This window comes from Cherax quadricarinatus, chromosome 42, assembly GCF_038502225.1.
Source record: "Cherax quadricarinatus isolate ZL_2023a chromosome 42, ASM3850222v1, whole genome shotgun sequence".
Lineage (NCBI taxonomy): Eukaryota > Metazoa > Arthropoda > Malacostraca > Decapoda > Parastacidae > Cherax > Cherax quadricarinatus.
Window position 1 is genome coordinate 18,678,733 of NC_091333.1, and position 22,072 is coordinate 18,700,804.

Here is a 22,072-nt window from a genome sequence, read left to right on the forward strand (position 1 = left end):
CTATACATATGCAAAATCCAAGCAAAGAACTACCCGTAGAATTAGACTATTAACCCTTTCACTGTCCAGAGCCCCGAAATGAAATATTGCTCCTAGTGTCTGTTTAAAAAAAAAAAATTCTTCTGAAATGGTAAAGAATCGTTTTCTGAAGATATTGACACCAAAAGCATGAAATTTGATGGAAAACTTAAGTAATTATGCATGCACAAAGTTAACGATGTGGCTGCAATTTATGAACGAGCGATTTTGCCTATTTTGAATCCTATTTTAAGTCATTTCCATTGCTCCATTCAAGCAAATACAGTGGAACCCTGAGTTTCGTATGCCCCTAAGTATCGTACGCTTTGAGTTTAGAACCGTTTTTTTTTCAGCTCAATTTTGTCCCGAGTTTTGCACTGTGCCCCATGTTTCGTCCCGCATACCAGACCTGTGCCCCTGCCCGTGCAGGCGTCGTGAGTCAGTGTGGCTTTGTTTCTCCTCGAGTGAATATAAACATTTTCATTAATCTATGATATTTTCTTCAAAATTATGTAAGAAACACATTACATAGTATGTATAAAACATGCAGTGTTTATATGTGATGTATATTTAATAATAATCACTCTTGGGCACATTAAATGTTTTATTTAAGGTTAATATAGACATTTTCATTATTCCATCTATGATATTTTCTTCAAAATTATACAAGAAACACGCTACATAGCATATATACATACCTTTGTTATTCGTTCACTAAGAGTGTCCCTCTAATCTTAATGCCATAGTTATAATACTAATACAAAATAATAATCACTCTTGGGGACATTAAATGTCTTATTTTAGGTTAATATAGACATTTTCATTAATCCATCTATGATATTTTCTTCAAAATTATATAGGAAACATGTTACATAACATATATCATATAAACATTCAGTGTTTATATGTTATCAAGTGGTGAGTACCAGTGAATCAGGGAGGGTGGAAAGTAAAATTATGTTTTCTCTGATGCAGCATTAGAGAAAACTGAATCTGGCGTCTGGTACACTAACCACCCTTCATACACGTTTGTTTACAATTCTCGGCATGAATTATTCATTACTTCTCCCTTTGTTTATGATGGCATCTAAAGGTAGTTGTTAGAAATGGTTAAACTCAGTGAACATGGTATGTCGATGTAATAATATGGCTGTGTAGTGTAATAATGTGGCTGTGTAGTGTAATAATATGGCTGTGTAGTGTAGCCCAGAGGGGCTGTATACTTGTTCCACTCTACTATTTTGTCATGCCTCCTGACAGCAGGAACAGATTAATTGGATTTACATTATTTCTTATGGGAAATATTGTTTCGACTTTAGTACGTTTTGACTTTAGTACTAGCTCCTGGAACGGATTAAGTACGAAACTCGAGGTACCACTGTACTACTTAGCTATTTTCCTAGTATGCCTTCCATTCTGTTGATTGAGCACAAGAAACCGCTCATTAAAATATTGTGACTATATATATAAAGTTCACAGAAGTTGGTAATTTGTCTAATTTTACACAGAAATACTAATTTAAAAACAGAGTTCAAATAAACAATATAGAAATTGCTGGCACTAAAACAACATTTCCTGTGTTCATTAATCACGTCCCCAGGCCTCTTCTATATTACACTTGCCTCCCATTTTGAATTTATAATTGCAAAAATAGAAGAGTTACTCTATTTCCCAGATAATAAATATAACCAGGAATGATTGGTCATGGTTTATGGCATCACAAAACCTATAAAACAGACTGGGGGGGGTGTCGGGGGGGCCTTACCCATTCTCAGGAAAATCAGTTCGAATTTCATACTTCCGCTACTTTGAGCCCAATTTCAAGCTACTTCTGGTCATGAAACCAAACCAGATCATCTCTGTTTCAGTAGTATGTCTTCCATTCTTTCAACTGATACCAAGACAATCAATAAAGCTATAAAAAAAAAAAGTCCTAGAAAACACCTGAAATTGTTATTTATAATCAAACACATGATCAGAGTTTTGCTTTTCCCATCATGCATTGCCTGGGTCAAGATTTTCTTTATACTGTGTGCGCTAACCACACTGACCCATTCTCTCCTATCTAGGCCAAATTTTTACCACTCACAGCTTATCTAAGTGAGCTTAGCTCATGATGTAAAATTATATTAATGACAGCTACTGAAAGGGTTAACAGAATTCTACGTGACAGCTACTGAAAGGGTTAACAGAATTCTACGTGACAGCTACTGAAAGGGTTAACAGAGTTCTACGTGACAGCTACTGAAAAGGGTTAACAGAAGGTTCATACTCGGACAGTGAACAGGAAATGAATGAAATTCTAAAAGACCAATGTGGGTTGATGTTCAGAAGCCCACTAAATGAAAGCAGGGTGGAGAATGCAGAAACTTTTTTTCCATCTGAAGGCTATGCAGACCAAATTACTGATTTTAGTACTAGTTCTGTAGAATTCAAAAAAGAAATAAAAAACATGCCTGCTCACTCAGCACCTGGACCAGATTAATAGAATTCCTTATTTATAAAAAAAAGTGCAAAGTAACACTAGCACAAGCACTTAGTTATGCCTATGGCCCTTGTTTTGTGTGCAGTAACCCCATGATCACATTTGTCAAAGAACTTTGCAAAATATGTGTAGTATATCACATCTTCAATTTGGTTTTCTTCCAACACTTCCACAATTCTGTTATTGTGGTTTACCAGTTGTGGCAAGCATGATTTTCCAGTTCTAAAACTGTGCTGGTTTGGGTTGTGCATATTGTGCTGTTCCATAAGATTTGCAATTTGGCATCTTATCACTCTTTTGAAGACTTATATGATGTTAGAGCTACTGATCTGTAATTTTTGACTAGCACTCTACTACCCTTATGCAGAGAAACTGTCTGCATTCTTCAGTGTCTCTGGTATTTCACCTAGATCTAAGCTCTTTTTCCAAAGGATACTAGTAAGTTCATTTAGGTACAGATAGACATAAATTATCATACATAGCAACATGTGTGCAGATTATCTTTTTTGGGTTATCCTAGATAATCTTAACATATGCTGCTATGTATGATAATTTATGTAACTGTATTTGTGTGTAGTAATAGTAGGTTGGTAGACAGCAACCACCCAGGGAAGTACTACCGTCCTGCCAGATGACTGTGAAACAGAAACCTGTAACTGTTTTGCATGATGGTAAGATTGCTGGTTTCTTTTTCTGTCTCATAAACACGCTAGATAACAGGGATATCTTGCTACTCCTACTTACACTTTGGTCACACTTCACAGACACGCACATGCATATATATATACATACATCTAGGTTTTTCTTCTTTTTCTAAATAGCTCTTGTTCTTCTTTATTTCTTCTATTGTCCATGGGGAAGTGGAAAAGAATCTTTCCTCCGTAAGCCATGCGTGTCGTATGAGGCGACTAAAATGCCAGGAGCAATGGGCTAGTAACCCCTTCTCCTGTAGACATTTACTAAAAAAAGAGAAGAAGAAAAACTTTATAAAACTGGGATGCTTGAATGTGCGTGGATGTAGTGCGGATGACAAGAAACAGATGATTGCTGATGTTATGAATGAAAAGAAGTTGGATGTCTTGGCCCTAAGCGAAACAAAGCTGAATGGGGTAGGGGAGTTTCGGTGGGGGGAAATAAATGGGATTAAATCTGGAGTATCTGAGAGTTAGAGCAAAGGAAGGGGTAGCAGTAATGTTGAATGATCAGTTATGGAGGGAGAAAAGAGAATATGTGTAAATTCAAGAATTATGTGGATTAAAGTAAAGGTTGGATGCAAGAAGTGGGTCATAATAAGCGTGTATGCACCTGGAGAAGAGAGGAATGCAGAGGAGAGAGAGAGATTTTGGGAGATGTTAAGTGAATGTATAGGAGCCTTTGAACCAAGTGAGAGAGTAATTGTGGTAGGGGACCTGAATGCTAAAGTAGGAGAAACTTTTAGAGAGGGTGTGGTAGGTAAGTTTGGGGTGCCAGGTGTAAATGATAATGGGAGCCCTTTGATTGAACTTTGTATAGAAAGGGGTTTAGTTATAGGTATTACATATTTTAAGAAAAAGAGGATAAATAAGTATTCAAGATATGATGTAGGGTGAAATGAGAGTAGTTTGTTGGATTATGTATTGGTAGATAAAAGACTGTTGAGTAGACCTCAGGATGTTCATGTTTATAGAGGGGCCACAGATATATCAGATCACTTTCTAGTTGTAGCTACACTGAGAGTAAAAGGTAGATGGGATACAAGGAGAATAGAAGCATCAGGGAAGAGAGAGGTGAAGGTTTATAAACTAAAAGAGGAGGCAGTTAGGGTAAGATATAAACAGCTATTGGAGGATAGATGGGCTAATGAGAGCATAGGCAATGGGGTCGAAGAGGTATGGGGTAGGTTTAAAAATGTAGTGTTAGTGTTCATCAGAAGTTTGTGGTTACAGGAAAGTGGGTGCAGGAGGGAAGAGGAGCGATTGGTGGAATGATGATGTAAAGAGAGTAGTAAGGGAGAAAAAGTTAGCATATGAAAAGTTTTTACAAAGTAGAAGTGATGCAAGGAGGGAAGAGTATATGGAGAAAAAGAGAGAGGTTAAGAGAGTGGTGAAGCAATGTAAAAAGAGAGCAAATGAGAGAGTGGGTGAGATGTTATCAACAAATTTTGTTGAAAATAAGAAAAAGTTTTGGAGTGAGATTAACAAGTTAAGAAAGACTAGAGAACAAATGGATTTGTCAGTTAAAAATAGGAGAGGAGAGTTATTAAATGGAGAGTTAGAGGTATTGGGAAGATGGAGGGAATATTTTGAGGAATTGTTAAATGTTGATGAAGATAGGGAAGCTGTGATTTCGTGTATAGGGCAAGGAGGAATAACATCTTGTAGGAGTGAGGAAAAGTCAGTTGTGAGTGTGGGGGAAGTTCGTCAGGCAGTAGATAAAATGAAAGGGGGTAAAGCAGCCGGGATTGATGGGATAAAGATAGAAATGTTAAAAGCAGGTGGGGATATAGTTTTGGAGTGGTTGGTGCAATTATTTAATAAATGTATGGAAGAGGGTAAGGTACCTAGGGATTGGCAGAGAGCATGCATAGTTCCTTTGTATAAAGGCAAAGGGGATAAAAGAGAGTGCAAAAATTATAGGGGGATAAGTCTGTTGAGTATACCTGGTAAAGTGTATGGTTGAGTTATTATTGAAAGAACTAAGAGTAAGACGGAGAAGATAAGATAAGATAAGATTTCGTTCGGATTTTTAACCCCGGAGGGTTAGCCACCCAGGATAACCCAAGAAAGTCAGTGCGTCATCGAGGACTGTCTAACTTATTTCCATTGGGGTCCTTAATCTTGTCCCCCAGGATGCGACCCACACCAGTCGACTAACACCCAGGTACCTATTTGCTGCTAGGTGAACAGGACAACAGGTGTAAGGAAACGTGTCGAATGTTTCCACCCGCCGGGAATCGAACCCGGGCCCTCCGTGTGTGAAGCGGGAGCTTTAGCCACCAGGCCACCGGGCCACCGAATAGGATAGCAGATGAACAAGGAGGCTTTAGGAAAGGTAGGAAGGTGTGTGGGCCAGGTGTTTACAGTGAAACATATAAGTGAACAGTATTTAGATAAGGCTAAAGAGGTCTTTGTGGCATTTATGGATTTGGAAAAAGCGTATGACAGGGTGGATAGGGGGGCAATGTGGCAGATGTTGCAGGTGTATGTTTAGGAGGTAGGTTACTGAAAGCAGTGAAGAGTTTTTACGAGGATAGTGAGGCTCAAGTTAGAGTATGTAGGAAAGAGGGAAATTATTTCCCAGTAAAAGTAGGCCTTAGACAAGGATGTGTGATGTCACCGTGGTTGTTTAATATATTTATAGATGGGGTTGTAAGAGAAGTAAATGCGAGGGTCTTGGCAAGAGGCGTGGAGTTAAAAGATAAAGAATCACACATAAAGTGGGAGTTGTCACAGTTGCTCTTTGCTGATGACACTGTGCTCTTGGGAGATTCTGAAGAGAAGTTGCAGAGATTGGTGGATGAATTTGGGAGGGTGTGGAAAAGAAAAAAATTAAAAGTTAATACAGGAAAGAGTAAGGTTATGAGGATAACAAAAAGATTAGGTGATGAAAGATTGGATATCAGATTGGAGGGAGAGAGTATGGAGGAGGTGAATGCATTCAGATATTTGGGAGTGGACGTGTCAGCGGATGGGTCTATGAAAGATTTATTTATTTATTTATTTATTTATTTATTTATTTATTTATTTACAATTTGAGCACACATACAGAGGTACAAAAAAATACAGATAAGAGCAGCATGCCAAAGCCACTTATACTATGCATAGCATTACGGGCTGGCTTAAAATTAACTTAAGATTAACTAAGCAATGATGAAATCAGTGATAAAACATTAATGTAAACAGATTACTATAAAGCACAAGTGTTTTACATTGTTGTACATTCAGTCGTATGGAGTATTCTGTTAGGTAGTGTATTTAAAAAATAATAAAGTTAGATTGGGTTTTAGGTTTAACATTTATGTGATATAATTGTGAGAAACATTTAAGATATACAATTTATAAGGTTCAGTTATTCAGTATTTATTTGGTTTTGGGTGAGTAACTGATCTTTGAGAAGAGACTTGAATTTATAAACAGGTAGTGTTTCTTTTATATTTACAGGTAATGAATTCCAGATTTTAGGGCCTTTTATGTGCATTGAGTTTTTGCATAGTGTGAGATGGACACGAGGAACATCAAAGAGTGATCTATGCCTTGTGTTATGGTCATGTGTTCTGTTGAGGTTGGCAAGGAGATGTTTGACGGGAGGGTTAATGTCAGAGTTAAGTGTTCTATGTATGTAATAGGTGCAGTAATAAGTATGGATGTTTTGTATGGTGAGTAGGTTTAGTGTATTGAATATTGGTGGAGTGTGCTGGCTGTAGTGAGAATTTGTTATCATTCTAACTGCAGCCTTTTGTTGGGTAATTAGTGGTCTGAGATGGTTAATTGTTGTTGAGCCCCATGCACAAATTCCATAGGTGAGATAGGGGTAAATAAGAGAGTGATATAGGGCCAGGAGGGCTGACTGTGGAGCATAGTACCGTATCTTCGATAGTATGCCTACAGTCTTGGAAATTTTCTTAGAAATTTGTTGTATATGTGTATGAAATTTGAGTCTATTATCAAGGTGGATTCCTAAGATGAGGTAGGAATAGATTCGTTTATGAATTAATTTTTCGAAGATTTTTGAGAGAGGGTGTAAGTTGGATATTGGCCTATAGTTATTCAACTCTGTTTGGTCTCCTCCTTTGTGGATCGGGGTGACCCTTGCTATTTTGAGTACTGTAGGGAAGGTGGAGGATTCAATGGATTTGTTAAAGAGTGTTGCAATGATTGGTGATAGCACTTGTGACACTTTTTTGTATATAAAGGGTGGTAAGATATTTAAGTCTCCTGCCTTGTTTTTTAGTGCGTTGATAATAAGGGAGACTTCGTATGGGTTAGTCGGAGCTAGGAACAGTGTGTTTGGGTAGTTGCCGGTGAGGTAGTCATTTGGTGGGGTATCTGAGCTTGGGATTTTATTGGCAAGGTTTTGTCCTATAGTGGAGAAGAAATCATTGAGTCTGTTTGCTGTTTCTGTTGGTGGGAGTTGGGGTTCATCTGATTTTGCTAATTTTATTGCGCTATTTCGTGATATCTTTTTTGTTCCCAGAATTTCTGATAGGGTTTTCCAGGTCTTTTTTATATCACCTCGTAAGTTGGATAATCTGTTCTCATAATACAATTTTTTTGCCTTTCTTATCAGGCTGGTTAGGATTGACGAGTAACGTTTTGTTTGGTCTCTGGTTATGTGACCCATTCTGTACTGTTTTTCATATTGGTGTTTTGTATTTATGGATTTGAGAATGCTGGGTGTTAGCCAGGGACTGTTCAGTCTCTTAGCTGTCATCTGTTTAGTTTTTTTAGGGCAGTGCTTGTTATAGAGGTATTGGGTCTTTTTTAGAAAATTATTAATACATTCGTCAATATCTGTATAGATTTCTAGCTCAGTGTGCCAGTCAGTGTTTGCTACTGCTGTTGTGAAGTTATTAATGGCTGCCTCATTGTGAAGTCTGAAGGTGACTTTAGTAGTGTCTTGGGGTAGTTTACCAAGAGTTGTTATGAGGAAAGTAGGGTAGTGGTCTGTGGTATTATCTGTAATTATGCCTGATTTTAAAGGGGATATGGTGTTGGTCCAGATGTGGTCAAGTAGGGAAACACTAGTCTCTGTAACTCTTGTAGGTTTTGTTACTGTTGGTAGCAACATACAGTTACTCATTGTGTTTGTGAATTCAGTAACGTGTGGGTCCTGGTCTTGCAGGAGATTTATATTGAAGTCACCTGAGAGTAGTAAGTGATCTTTGTTCATGCGTGCATCAGTTATCATACTTCCTAGGTTTTGACTAAATTGGCTAATGTTTGACTGTGGAACTCTGTAGATGTTTATCAATGTGAGAGGTTTTTGTAGGTATTTGGATTTGAATTTGGCTATTATATATTCCCCATGTTCATCCCTTGTGCAAGTATTAGTGATACATTCTAGTTGGTCTGAGTAGTATATGGCTGTGCCACCTCCTTGTTGGTCTGGCCTACAGTTGTGTATGGCTGTGTAACCAGGAATGGCATAGACATCTGTACTATCAGGCTTTAGCCAGTTTTCAGTTAGTGTAATGATGGACATATTGGCATGTAAGGAATTTAGTAATGCTATGAGGTCATCGTAATGCTTGCTTAAAGATCTGATATTGTAGTTAAAGATAGTTATGTTGTTGTTGGCACTGAGAAGTGCCTTTGATTGTTCTGCAGTGTAGTAATTACAGTAACTGTTTGATTCATTTAAGTCATTAAATAAGAGGTTGGTATCAGGATCAATGCTTGTAGTCATAAGATTTGTAGTGAATCTATAGTTAGAATTAAGTATAAAACAAAGTAAATAGTCTTAAGCTAAAAAATAGCACCTGAATTATTTAACAAATGTAAAATAATGAGCTAAGGTAGTTGTTTTTTTTTTTTTAAGCTAAAATAAAGGAGACAATATAAAAGGGACTAATACAAATAAAGTGATGATCAAATAATGGAGCTTGGGAATATGATAGTAGGTAGTACTATAAAGGTAATTCTTTAAAGTTAAAATTATAGTATAAAATTATAATATAAAAGGGACTAATATAAGTTGTGGTGAACAATAAAGTGGTAATCAAATAAATGAGCTTTGGAATATAATGGCAAAATTGTGAACTTATTCTACTTTAGCACCTGAGAATAGCACCTTGATTATTTTAACAATTGTGAATATATAAACTAGGGTAGTTATATAAAGCTAAAATAAAGGAAAAATATATAAGGGACTAAAATTAAGTAATGGTAAACAAAGTTAAATGGACAGATGGTCACTATGAAATAATATTGGTTTAGGAGTAAGATCCGATTTGTAATATTAAATAAATTGAGCAGTTTATTGCACAATAAAAAGTAAAAAAAAAAAAATGAGGTAGTTGGTACTAGCTAGCAAAAGATAGTTTTGGTACTTGCAAAAAAGTAATTGGAAATTACACTAATTGCATACACAATGAAAAGTGACTAAAAAACAAGTAGTGATAAACAAAATTAAATGGACAGGTAAGAATAATGAATATTATTAATTTGGAGTAAGATTTGACTTGTAATTTAAAATTATGAGCAATTAATAGCAGTAAGAAAGAAGTATAGAGTATTGGAGGTAGTTGGGATTAGCTAGTGATGAAAAATAATAAAAATAATAATGCACAATATAATAGTAACGTATACTATATGCACCACACGCATATATGTATTAAGGGCACTTATCTAATCTGTTACAGAAATGTCAGCTTTTCTAAGGAAGGTAGAGAAATCATGTTCATTTGAGATGGTATATTGTTGTCCTGTTGATGTTTTCCTTACTAGTATTTTCCCATCTCGCGTGAAACACTGATGTATTTTGTTTTCCTGTTTAAGTTTTCTCAGCCTGAACAGAAGGTTTTGACGTTTTTTTGTTAGACACTCATTTATGTACACTCCATTTTTCATTGTAATTGCTGATTTAATTAGGTCCTTTCTTTTATCCTATGAATGAAGTCGGATCATTATACTGTGTTTACTTCCTGGTTTTCCTAGCAAACGTGTTTCTTTGATTTCATTGTTTTGCATGATGACTTGTACGTGGTTCTGTATTATCCTGATTGCAGTTTCTTTGCACTGTGCTTGTGTTATGTCACTAGGAATGTGTGGACTGTTTATTATAACTGCATCAGACAACTTATCTTGTTCAGTTTTGTCGTCTTGGAAATCAAGGTATTCATTTAGTCGAGTGTGCATGTTCTGATTCCAGTCCTTGATTGCTTTTTCAACCTTCATATTTATTGTTGTTATTTGCTCAGTGTGACTGGCTATAGCTGCTTTTAGAGTATTTTCTGTGTCAACACTTCCCGATGTAATCTTCTCTTCAAGGTTTTGGATCTTGTTCTCAAGGTTGGTTATCTTGGATTCTCCTCGCTCGAGTGTTGCTTTGATATCTTTGATTTCATTTTCTAGAGCAACGATGTAGTCCTTGATATTGTCAGGAATAATCATACCTGAGTTATCATGGGTGAATCCTTTGAAGGGAGTGGAGTTGGAGGGGGAGTCAGCCATGTTTGTTGTTGTTGTTGCCTGGGTGGCGGCTGTGAGGGGGGTTGATGATACACCGGCATCCTGCTGGGTAGACAAGTTGAGTTCTAGGGTCCTTGCTGTTATTCTTTTATTACTGGTGTTGTTTCTTCTGCGATATCCTTTCATAGTATCACTGAAGTAGATACTGTGTAGCAATGGAGGAGAAGGCTTGTTTTCTCGGAGCTTGGGTTAAGTGGTTGTCTGGCAGCGGAGGCAGTGTTTGGGTTAGCAGGGCTGTCTTCCTTAGATCTTCTAATTTTGTCAAGATTTGGGTTACATTCTTAGTATTCTTGGGTCATGCTGTGGTCTACGTGGGTTCATGTAGTTGAACTTTCACTTAGGCCATCACAAGTTTTGATGAGCGATGTTTTTTTGAGAAAGAAGAGCTGGTAGGATACCGTTGCTGCCGCTGCCGCCGCAGCAGAGGAAAAGGGTGAGTGGTGCACTTACCTGGAGTTTACTTAGGAGTCTGTGGAGACAAAGAACTTTGTCCTTGGAGGCAAAGAGGGGAATGTATGAGAGTATAGTTTTACCAACGCTCTTATATGGGTGTGAAGCATGGGTGATGAATGTTGCAGCGAGGAGAAGGCTGGAGGCAGTGGAGATGTCATGTTTGAGGGCAATGTGTGGTGTGAATATAATGCGGAGAATTCGTAGTTTGGAAGTTAGGAGGAGGTGCGGGATTACCAAAACTGTTGTCCAGAGGGCTGAGGAAGGGTTGTTGAGGTGGTTCGGACATGTTGAGAGAATGGAGCGAAACAGAATGACTTCAAGAGTGTATCAGTCTGTAGTGGAAGGAAGGCGGGGTAGGGGTCGGCCTAGGAAAGGTTTCAGGGAGGGAGTAAAGGAGGTTTTGTGTGCGAGGGGCTTGGACTTCCAGCAGGCATGCGTGAGCGTGTTTGATAGGAGTCTATGGAGACAAATGGTTTTTAATACTTGACGTACTGTTGGAGTGTGAGCGAAGTAACATTTATGAAGGGGTTCAGGGAAACCGGCAGGCCGGACTTGAGTCCTGGAGATGGGAAGTACAGTGCCTGCACTCTGAAGGAGGTTGTTAATGTTGCAGTTTAAAAACTGTAGTGTAAAGCACCCTTCTGGCAAGACAGTGATGGAGTGAATGATGGTGAAAGTTTTTCTTTTTCGGGCCACCCTGCCTTGGTGGGAATCGGCCAGTGTGATAATAAAAAAATAATTTGTGTGTACCTGCACCTGAATAAACTTACATATTTACTAGTATCTTTTGAGAAAAGAGCCTAGATCTAGGTGAAATACCAGAGACCTTGAAGAGTGCAGACATAACTCCTCTGCATAAGGGAAGTAATAGAGTGCTAGTTAAAAATTACAGATCAGTAGCCCTAACATATAAGTCTTCAAAAGAGTGATAAGATGCCAAATTGCAAACTTTATAGTACAGCACAATCTGCACAACCCAAACCAGCACAGTTTTAGAAATGAAAGATCATGCTTGTCACAAATGGTATACCACAGTAACAGAATTGTGGAAGTGTTGAACGAAACCCAAAATGCAGATGTGATAAAAGTACTACACATATTTTGCAAAGTTGTTTGACAAATGCCATCATGGGGTCACTGCACACAAAATGAGGGCCATAGGCAAAATGGGAAAGGTAGGCAGATGACTTTTCAAGTTTCTGACAGATAGGACACGAAAAGTAGTAGTAAACAGAACAAAATCCAGCATTAGCAAGGTAAAAAGCTCAGGTGCCGGGACAGTACCTCAAGGTACTGTCCTAGTGCCTCTACTCTTTCTTATCCTCATAGCAGACATAGATAAAAACACCCATTACAGTTTTGTATCATCATTTGCAGATGGCACCAAAGTAGGCACGAAAGTCTCTTCGGTAGAAGACACTGAAAAATTGCAGGAAGATATAAGCAGGGTTTTCCAGTGGAGAACAACATGACATTCAATGGTGATAAGTTCCAGCTACTTAGGTATGGAAAGAATGAAGAACTCAAAAGGGACACTGTATACAAAACCCAAGAGGACCATCAAAAAAACAAAAGGTACATGTGAAAGTCTTGGGAGTAATTATGTCGGCTCACCTTTCTTTAAAAAACTCAATAAGGCATATGTCACAACAGCCTGGAAGATGATGGGGTGGATAATGAAAACTTTCTAAACAAGGGAAATAGTGCTGATGGTAACACTATTCAGATTGCTTGTGCTCTCTCGTTTAGAATATTGTTCAGTGTTGATTGTGCCCCTTACAGGGCAAGAGAGAGAGATTGGAGCTGGAACAGATACAGGGATTATTTACAGCCTGCATAGAGCCAATAAATCATTTAAATTAATGGGAATGCCTCAAAGTCTTAAATATGTACTCAGTGGAGAGAGGGATACTTAACTGTATGTTCATGGAAAGTACTTCACAGGGCTAGTCCCAAATCTGCACATTGCCATAACATACTGGAGTGAGAGATGTGTATGTGCAAATGCAGAATAAACCCAGTGAAAAGCAGGGGAGCTGTGGGCACACTAAAAGAACATTGCATCAGCATCTTTGGCCCCAGGCTATTCAACATCGTGCCAGAAGATATGAGAAACACTGTTGGGACAAGTGTTGAAGTCTTTAAGAGGAAATTGGACAAGTATCTCCACCAGGTGCCAGATCAACCAGGCTGTGAGGAATGTGTAGGCCACTGGGCCTCCAGCAGCAACAACCTAGTTGGATTTTTGTGCCAGCCTTCGTCGGGTGTGGACGTCTCGCTCTCACCTGAGTATCAGTGACAAATTTCCACTGCTCTCTTTGGAATGCTTGTCCTCATATACTTTGCCACTCTGCAGATGTACTTTTGTCCTCATATACTTTTCCGCTCTGCAGATACGTAATTCTTTAATGGTTTTGGTGGAAAGCCAGTTACTGAACTTTGGTGGGAGTGTGGGCGTCCCGCTCTGCTGGTACTTGGCAAGGGGGTCCACCTAATCCAGTTGGGAACTTGTAGTTCCTGTTTCTGTTTACAAAGGAACTCTTGTTCCTTTTTCTTTCATCGCCCAGCTTTGGGCAACAAATCTTCCCCATACATATGGAAGTTGGGCTCGATATGGCGAAAGGTGTCAGTGGCCCTGATAAACCTAACAACAGAAAACAGCCTGGTTGACCAGACAAGCCTGGCCCTAGGCTGGGCTCTGGGAGTAGAAAAACTCAAAACCCATTAAAAGTAAAGGTACTGACTTCTGGGTAGTTTTGACAATTGAATGGGTAGTTTATTGTGATCATTGGATAGTACTGAAGGCGTACTAATGAAATAGCAAAAAATTGGGTTGGTTTGGGAACTACAATTGGCCTAAAATAGGCTTCAAGGTGGACAAAATCACTGTTGCAAAAAAATGTTCCCCAACCTCCAACTTCGTGTATTTTATATTACATCAAATTTTGCATTTTTACTGTCGTTACCTTTACAATTTTGACATTTTTGTGTGATGATGGATTCAGATGAAGGGACGTGTTATATAGGTGAAGCCTGAGCATGTAATTAATGAACATAGAACATGTTGGTTTAGTGGTCAAAATGCCACTGTTTTTTAAATGGATTTTTTCATTTTATGTAAAATTGGCTAAATTACCAATTTCTAAGCACAGTTTTGATAACTGAATGGGCATTTTTTTCTTGCATGCAATTAATAGAATGGAAGGCATACAAAATAAATAGCTAGGGATTGGGGTGAATTGAGCATTGGAATTGGCTTAAGTTATTACTCAAATTGGGCAAAATTGCTGATGAGTAAATTGCACCCAGATCACCAGCTTTGTGCCTGCATAATTCTGGTTTAGTGGCAGGAATGCCTACAATGTTTATTTTGGATTCTGTTTTTAAATTGAAATTTGTTGAATTTTGTGTAAAGTTGGCCAAATTACAGATTTCTATGCACTTCATAGGGTAATTTTGATATTTGTATAAGCAGTTTTAAGCTCTCAGCTGATATAATAGAAGGCATACTAACAAAATAGCTAGGAATTGGATTGAATAGAACACTGGAATGAGTTTACATAGGACTCAGTGGGAGAAATCACTGATACATAAATTGTGCCTACTCTGTCAACTTGGCACTTGCATAATTTTGTAAGTTTTCCATCAAATTTCACATTTTTGGTGTCAATACCACCTGAAAAATATTTTCTACCATTTAGAATAATTTTTTTTTAAATCATGACACTGTCAGCACTCTTAATTTTGGGGGTCCCAACAGTGAATGGGTTAAATGACATCACAGCATTTCTTAAATTTTTTTTATAATGTGTTGGGAAATATTCTGTACTAAGATAATGGAATTACTTTCTTCCATTACCTATTGAGACTAAACTACAGTACATTTAGTTTATCTTTGAAATTTTTCAGGACAAACATGGATGAAGAAATGATAGCTCTGAGGTGGAATAACCACCTAACAACATTATCTCAACTTCTTTACTCACTGCGAGAAGAGGTAGGTTGCATGTGTGTGTTGCTGCATATATTGTATGTACAGTATACTGAATTTGTTTTTGTGTTATTTTAATTCATTAATGATTATATTTAAATATTTACATTAAAATTCACATTTTGTTAATTTCTTCATCACCAGGGAAGTTACATTGCACAACATGTTTATCTTTAACCTTACACCCTTCATTGGGGGTGTCATGATGTTGCAGGGTTCTTGATACAAGGAATTTGAATGGGCCTCCCCTTCTTTGAATCATCATTGATTACTTCTCATTCCCCAGGTGCTGTATGACCCTTATGGTTTAGCACCTCCCCATTAATATATAGAGAATATGGTAATAAGTATAGTGTAATAATACGTGTATTTGAGCACTATAGTAGTGTGTGTCTGTTTTTTTATCTTATTATTGTAGTATTTAATGCTACTTATTCAGTTTAGGAATCGATGAATGCAGCCATTTTCTAATTATTTAGTTTAGGATAGCTAAAAATTTACACCAGAATTTTGATATACTGAGGCTCTCTTAAGTTTCTCTGCAAATGATCTTTGTAAGGTAGGTTCATTGATATAACTGTAAATGGGACTATACGACTGAGTAACAGTGTAAGAGCTAATATGTAAATCCTTGAAAAACACATTTATGAAGAAAAATCAGTGAAGGCTATTAAAGAACAAAAAGGCACAATACCGTGACTGGAACAACCCAAATAACCCGCATAAAGGAGAGAGAAAAGCTTATAACGATGTTTCGGTCCAACTTGGACTATTTACAAAGTCACACTATACTGGCTCCCTCACTCTTTTGTGTTGATGTGACTTTGTAAATGGTCCAAGTCGGACTGAAACGTCATGGTAAGCTTCTCTTTCTCCTATGTTGTGTGTTGTGTAAGACTATTAAACATTGTCAAACAGTACGGTAGCTCTGTCTTGGCTGATAGGGTAGACATTTAATCCCCTGCTCCTTCCTCAGGCTAAGATGCCACGGTAAAAGTTTTCAGACTTGCCCTCAGTATATGTACTGTATTGCTTTTGCATTAGTACGTGTGTTGTATGTTGTAGGGATAGTGCTGCATGGGTGGAGATAATGTTGTTGTAGGCAAGGTGAAGCCTAAAGTATTAAATGCATATTGTAGGTGCTAATGTAGTGGAGTTAGTGACTGAGTAGAGATAGTGTTTCAGGCAGAGTGGTGGTGGTGCTTTAGTATTAGTACTCGTGCTTTCATCATGCATTCAAATTCATTTTACAGTAGTTTTATCTACTCATTGTTATATAAATTGAGTTTAATACCCATTTTTCATGAAAAATCTGATTCTCTTGCGAACTACGGTATATCACCACTTAAAGACATGCTTTCAACTGCTCTCTCTCAACCACTCATTTAAAATCTCTGACTTGTCAGATTTAAGCTTGAGTAGATATTTCTATGCTCTACGGCCTTTTCTGACAAGTTTCTGAATAAAACTCATATAATTTCTCTCTCTGGATAAATTTGTTATGTACAGTTGATACATCACTGATGAATTTCCTCATAATTTTCTTACAGCTGCTCTCTCTATGCATACTGTACTTGAGTGTTTCATTTCTGCCTAACATTAAGAGCAACTTACTTCCATTTCTTACGAGACATTTGCACTATCCTACCCAGAAGCAACGTCAAGAGTAATATGGTGAAAAAAAAATGTAAAAAGGCACAAGTATATGTAAGCAGCCAGCATGTGCTCAGCATATGCAAGATTGGGATCAGTAGACTGTAGCAAAACAACTAAGGCTACCAGCCACCAATTTCTGTCTGGAGTCGGATTAATTTTCAGTACAGTTTGTAATTTCTGTTACCTGGAGAAGGTAATTTTTGAAAAGTTTTGTAAACTTGTAGTTATGCAAATTAGAGGTTTTGATGTTTTGAGTCCTGTAATTACACATTTCAGACAAATAAGGGCAAATGTTCTGAATTGCAAAATAGATGCTCCCTCATTTGTAAGTTTTTCAAAATAAATGAGAGTTCAAATTATTATTTTTAGATTTTTTATAATTCAAACACACCTGAACACAAATTAGAAAGAGAGAGAAACCACTGTATACTCATAGCCTACACTATCATTTATAGCTACATTCTCTTAGATTGCTAGAATGTTACAGATATGTTTGAACTCTGGGTTAGAGTTGCTGTTTAGTTTATGTAGAGGGCACAAGAGTATGTATGAAGTGCTTGCACATATTTAGGGATTTGTAGCTCCCAGGTAACAAGCGTCCTCATCAGTATAACAGTGTATTTTGCTACTAAATCTATTTAATTTTATCATTGCAGGAGTCTCTCATAGATGCTACACTTGCATGTGATGGCAAGTTGTTTCCTGCCCATAAGTTTGTTTTATCAATGTGCAGTGAATATTTTAAGGAGATGTTCACTACTAATCCTTGCAAACATCCTATTGGTGAGTAATCTTTTACATTATGGTTATTTCATCAGTTTTTCTGATTTAATGCAGCAGGATATCTTTTATCTGAAGTTCTATTAACCATAAACTCCCAACTAGTGGAAGATTCCTGGGGTCCAATCCATGACCATATGACTAAAAAAATAACGAGTTTATCATTTAAACTTGGCTTGCTTTATTTTTTTGTTAGATGCTCCAAACACTCGGAGCTACAGTAACCCTGCATAGCACTCTTACCTGAAGGTTACTTGAAGACAGTTCTTGGGTCATCACCCCTGTGGCATGGTCCCAGCCCAGACCTCTGGCTTGTTACTTTGCTTACAAGCCACTAGTTAACTAGAGAGCATGTCTTAGCCATTTTTGTATGCAGTATGCTGTAATCACATAGTAATGGCTTGTCGAAACCATTATTTGAAACCTCTTCTCGGTGTTGATAATTTTGATAAGGAAGATAGTAGCAGAATTATTTTTTGAAATTTCCTAAGTGCTGAGTGGGCAAGTATTAGTCTTAGCCTTTTACCCAAAATGAATTATTTAAATAAAATTCCATAATTAATAGCTATATATAAACACTTCAACTTCCATTTCCAATAACAGGGTTTCTTTCTTTGTAAAATTTATGGCCCTGTAATAATGATTTAAAATCAACATCAGATGTCTCCCAGATACCCTGAACTGGATCATTACCTTAAAAGACACTTTACCTATAAGCTCTAGTGTATGGATGCAAATAGGAGAATGTATCAGAGTATAGTGGTACCAACAGTTTTATAAGTATGAGGCATGGGCTGTAAACATTGCAGCAACAAGGAGGCTGGAGACAGTGCTGATTTCATCATTTGAGACCAGTTTTGGGCATGAATATTATGTAGAAAATTCAGAGCATATAGAAATTAGGAGACAGATTAGGATTGTCAAGGGGCTGAGGAGGGGTTGCTGAGGTAGTTTGGGTATTTTGAGATGATGGAGCAGGATAGGATAACCAAAGGGGTATATAAATCGGGTGGAAGGATGGAGGGGTAGGGGTTATCCTAGGAAGGGTTTGAGGGTTGGGGTAAAGGAGGTTTTCAAGTGCTAGTGGCTTGAGCATCCAGCAGGCTTGTGTGAATGTTAGACAGGAGTCAGTGGAGAAGAGTAGTTCTTATAACTTGACATGCTGTTGGAGTGTGAGCAAAGTAACATTGATAAAGGGATTCAGGGAAACCAGTTCAACTTGAGTCCTGGAAGTGGAAATTACAATACCTGCACTCCGAAGGGAGGGGTGGTAATTATGCTCTTCGGAGGGTCATTTGAATTGTGATACCTACACACTTCTAGCAAGACAGCTATTGAATGAGTGATGGGAATGTATTTCCTCATTTTTAGGTCACCCTACCTCAGTAGGAGATGTCCAGTTTATTAAAAGAAAATTCCATGTACGTATTCGGATATTAGGCAAATCATTTTAATTTATTTAACAAGATACCCAAAGAAAAATTGCATTTTAAAGTAAAATTTCATAATTACATCATGTAATAAATGTTACAAGCATTGACATTTGGCAGCTTACTTCAATATTATGTTGACAGAAACAGATATTTCACATTTGACCCTCTGTAAAGTATATATACTCATAAATTCTAGCGGCTTCAAATCAAGCAGGAGAAAGCTCGTAGGCCCACATGTGAGAGAATGGGTCTGTGTGGTCAGTGTGCACCATATAAAAAAATCCTGCAACACACAGTGCATAATGAGAAAAAAAAAACTCCGACCATTATTTTAATTAAAATGCTGAATTTGTGGTATATTTTTGTATAGTATTTATGGTTGTATTCTCGTTTTCTTGGTCTCATTTGATAGAATGGAAAACATATTATAGAAATAGAAGTGATTTTGATTGGTTTTACTATGAAAAGAACCTTGAAATGGAGCTCAAAGTAGGGGAAATGTTTGATTTTTGCAGATGTTCAAAAGTAAACAAATGATGTCATTTTCCAATAAATGTCCAAGTAGCCATTCTAATATGCAGTCATGAATGGGTTGACATTATTTATACAATTATTACAATATTGAAGTAGTCTTCATAACAGTAAATCTTCTATTTTTTGTTTGAATAAAAATTCAAAATAGAAAGCAAGAGTAATATCAGAGGAGCCTGGAGATGTGACTGATGAACAAAGAAAATGTTATTTTAGAGCCAGGAATGTTTGCATTGTTCATTCTGGGCCCTGTTTTGAAATTGTCATATTTTTTAATTCTCGTGAAATTGGCCAAATTGCAAATTTCTGACCATGTTATTGGGTAGTTGAAATCAGTAAATGGGCAGTTTCTTGTACTCAATTGATAGAAAAAATGGAGTTCTAAAGAAATGGCTATGAGTTTGGTCGACTGGAGCAATGGAATTAGCCAAAAATAGGGCTCAAAATGGGCAAAATCGTCGATTCGTAAATATCGCCGAGGTCGCTAACTTCGTGAGAGCGTAATTCCATCAGTTTTCCATCAAATTTCGTTCTTTTGGTGTCATTGCAATCGGGAAAAGATTCTCTATTATTTCATAATAAAAAAATAATTTTTTTTTTTTGGAAATTTTGCGACACCAGGAGACACCTCAGGATTGGGGGTTGCAATAGTCAAGGGGTTAATTACACAAGAATGACACAAAGTTATAAGTCTCCTCAAGCTCATTCAAAAATGCATTTTTTTTTTTTTTTTTTTTTTTCAACAAGTCGGCCGTCTCCCACCGAGGCAGGGTGACCCAAAAAAGAAAGAAAATCCCCAAAAAGAAAAATACTTTCATCATCATTCAACACTTTCACCACACTCGCACATTATCACTGTTTTTGCAGAGGTGCTCAGAATACAACAGTCTAGAAGCATACACATATAAAGATACACAACATATCCCTCCAAACTGCCAATATCCCAAACCCCTCCTTTAAAGTGCATGCATTGTACTTCCCATTTCCAGGACTCAAGTCCGACTATATGAAAATAACCGGTTTCCCTGAATCCCTTCACTAAATATTACCCTGCTCACACTCCAACAGATCGTCAGGTCCCAAGTACCATTTGTCTCCATTCACTCCTATCTAACACGCTCACGCACGCTTGCTGGAAGTCCAAGCCCCTTACCCACAAAACCTCCTTTACCCCCTCTCTCCAACCCTTTCGAGGACGACCCCTACCCCGCCTTCCTTCCCCTATAGATTTATATGCTTTCCATGTCATTCTACTTTGATCCATTCTCTCTAAATGACCAAACCACCTCAACAACCCCTCTTCTGCCCTCTGACTAATACTTTTATTAACTCCACACCTTCTCCTAATTTCCACACTCCGAATTTTCTGCATAATATTTACACCACACATTGCCCTTAAACAGGACATCTCCACTGCCTCCAACCGTCTCCTCGCTGCTGCATTTACCACCCAAGCTTCACACCCATATAAGAGTGTTGGTACTACTATACTTTCATACATTCCCTTCTTTGCCTCCATAGATAACGTTTTTTGACTCCACATATACCTCAACGCACCACTCACCTTTTTTCCCTCATCAATTCTATGCATTATATACAGTAATTTAATACAAAATAATGAAAGTTGTCAAACATTGTTTTACAGTTTTGAATGGAAAATCATAAAGATAGAATTTGATTTGATTTGTTTGGTTGTTTACACTCAGCACTACTGACTGGAATGCAGTTGTTAAACTTGGAAATTTATACAATCATTTCTGGAAATTTAATACTGTCTGTCTGGCTTTAGTGTATTTTCTATTGCAAAGTAAAAGTACACATAATCTAGGAAATATATGTGAAGGCAATTCTTTAGAATTCTCGGTGAAATCTAGGACATGAAAATAGAAGGCATTATATATTACCCTGCATGCGTGTTCTTTATGCTTTTTGTCAGAATTGAATGCATTCACTAATTACAAAACATTTATAATCTTGATTGTAACTACAGAAAACTAAGATGAACTTGTCTTCAGTACTGAACAGGTGCTGTCCACAACCATTGTCTTCATTCTCATATGGCACCTTTTATTTCTACTTTATAAGTATATTTGTCATTGAATTTTTAAAAATAATGTAACACATTTTGGCTCACATGATTTGACTTCACCCTAGCAGTGGCCATTACATAGGTCTATGTTATTGATGCCAGGGTCCCTCACATAGATCTGCATTTTGAACACAACTCCCTCAGATAAGCTGTGAGCATTAAATTTTGGCATAGATATGAGAGAATGGGTCTTTGCAGTGAGTGTGCACAGCATGAAAAATACTGCACCTTGCAGTGTATGATGGGAAGAGGAAAAAACTGACATAGTGTTTAATTTAAAATAGCGACTGAAGTATTTTCTTGGATATTTTTATGGTTTTATTGCCCCTTTATTGGTATCATTTGATAGAATGGAAGATATAATTTTGAATAGTTTTAGGACAAGCAGTAGCTTGAAATCTAGGTCAGAGTAGCAAAATACTCCCTTTTTTTTTTTCTTCATGTAAACAGGTAAGGCATCCCCTACAC

The 22,072-nt window shown here is 37.4% G+C and overlaps 1 protein-coding gene across 6 annotated transcripts in view; it reads left to right on the top strand.

Annotated features, from left to right (window-relative positions):
- Positions 1-22,072, top strand: part of LOC128695668 (uncharacterized) — a 93,498-nt gene that overhangs the window by 9,445 nt on the left and 61,981 nt on the right. For 3 of the 6 annotated variants that reach the window (XM_070093381.1, XM_070093380.1, XM_070093382.1), the window contains exons 2-4: positions 12,502-12,699; positions 15,034-15,121; positions 17,428-17,554. In XM_070093381.1, coding sequence (XP_069949482.1) covers positions 12,593-12,699; positions 15,034-15,121; positions 17,428-17,554 — 322 coding nt within the window. In that variant the 5' untranslated portion in view covers positions 12,502-12,592. The remainder of the gene's footprint in view (positions 1-12,501; positions 12,700-15,033; positions 15,122-17,427; positions 17,555-22,072) is intronic. The other 3 variants (XM_070093383.1, XM_070093384.1, XM_070093385.1) reach the window with 2 other exon arrangements.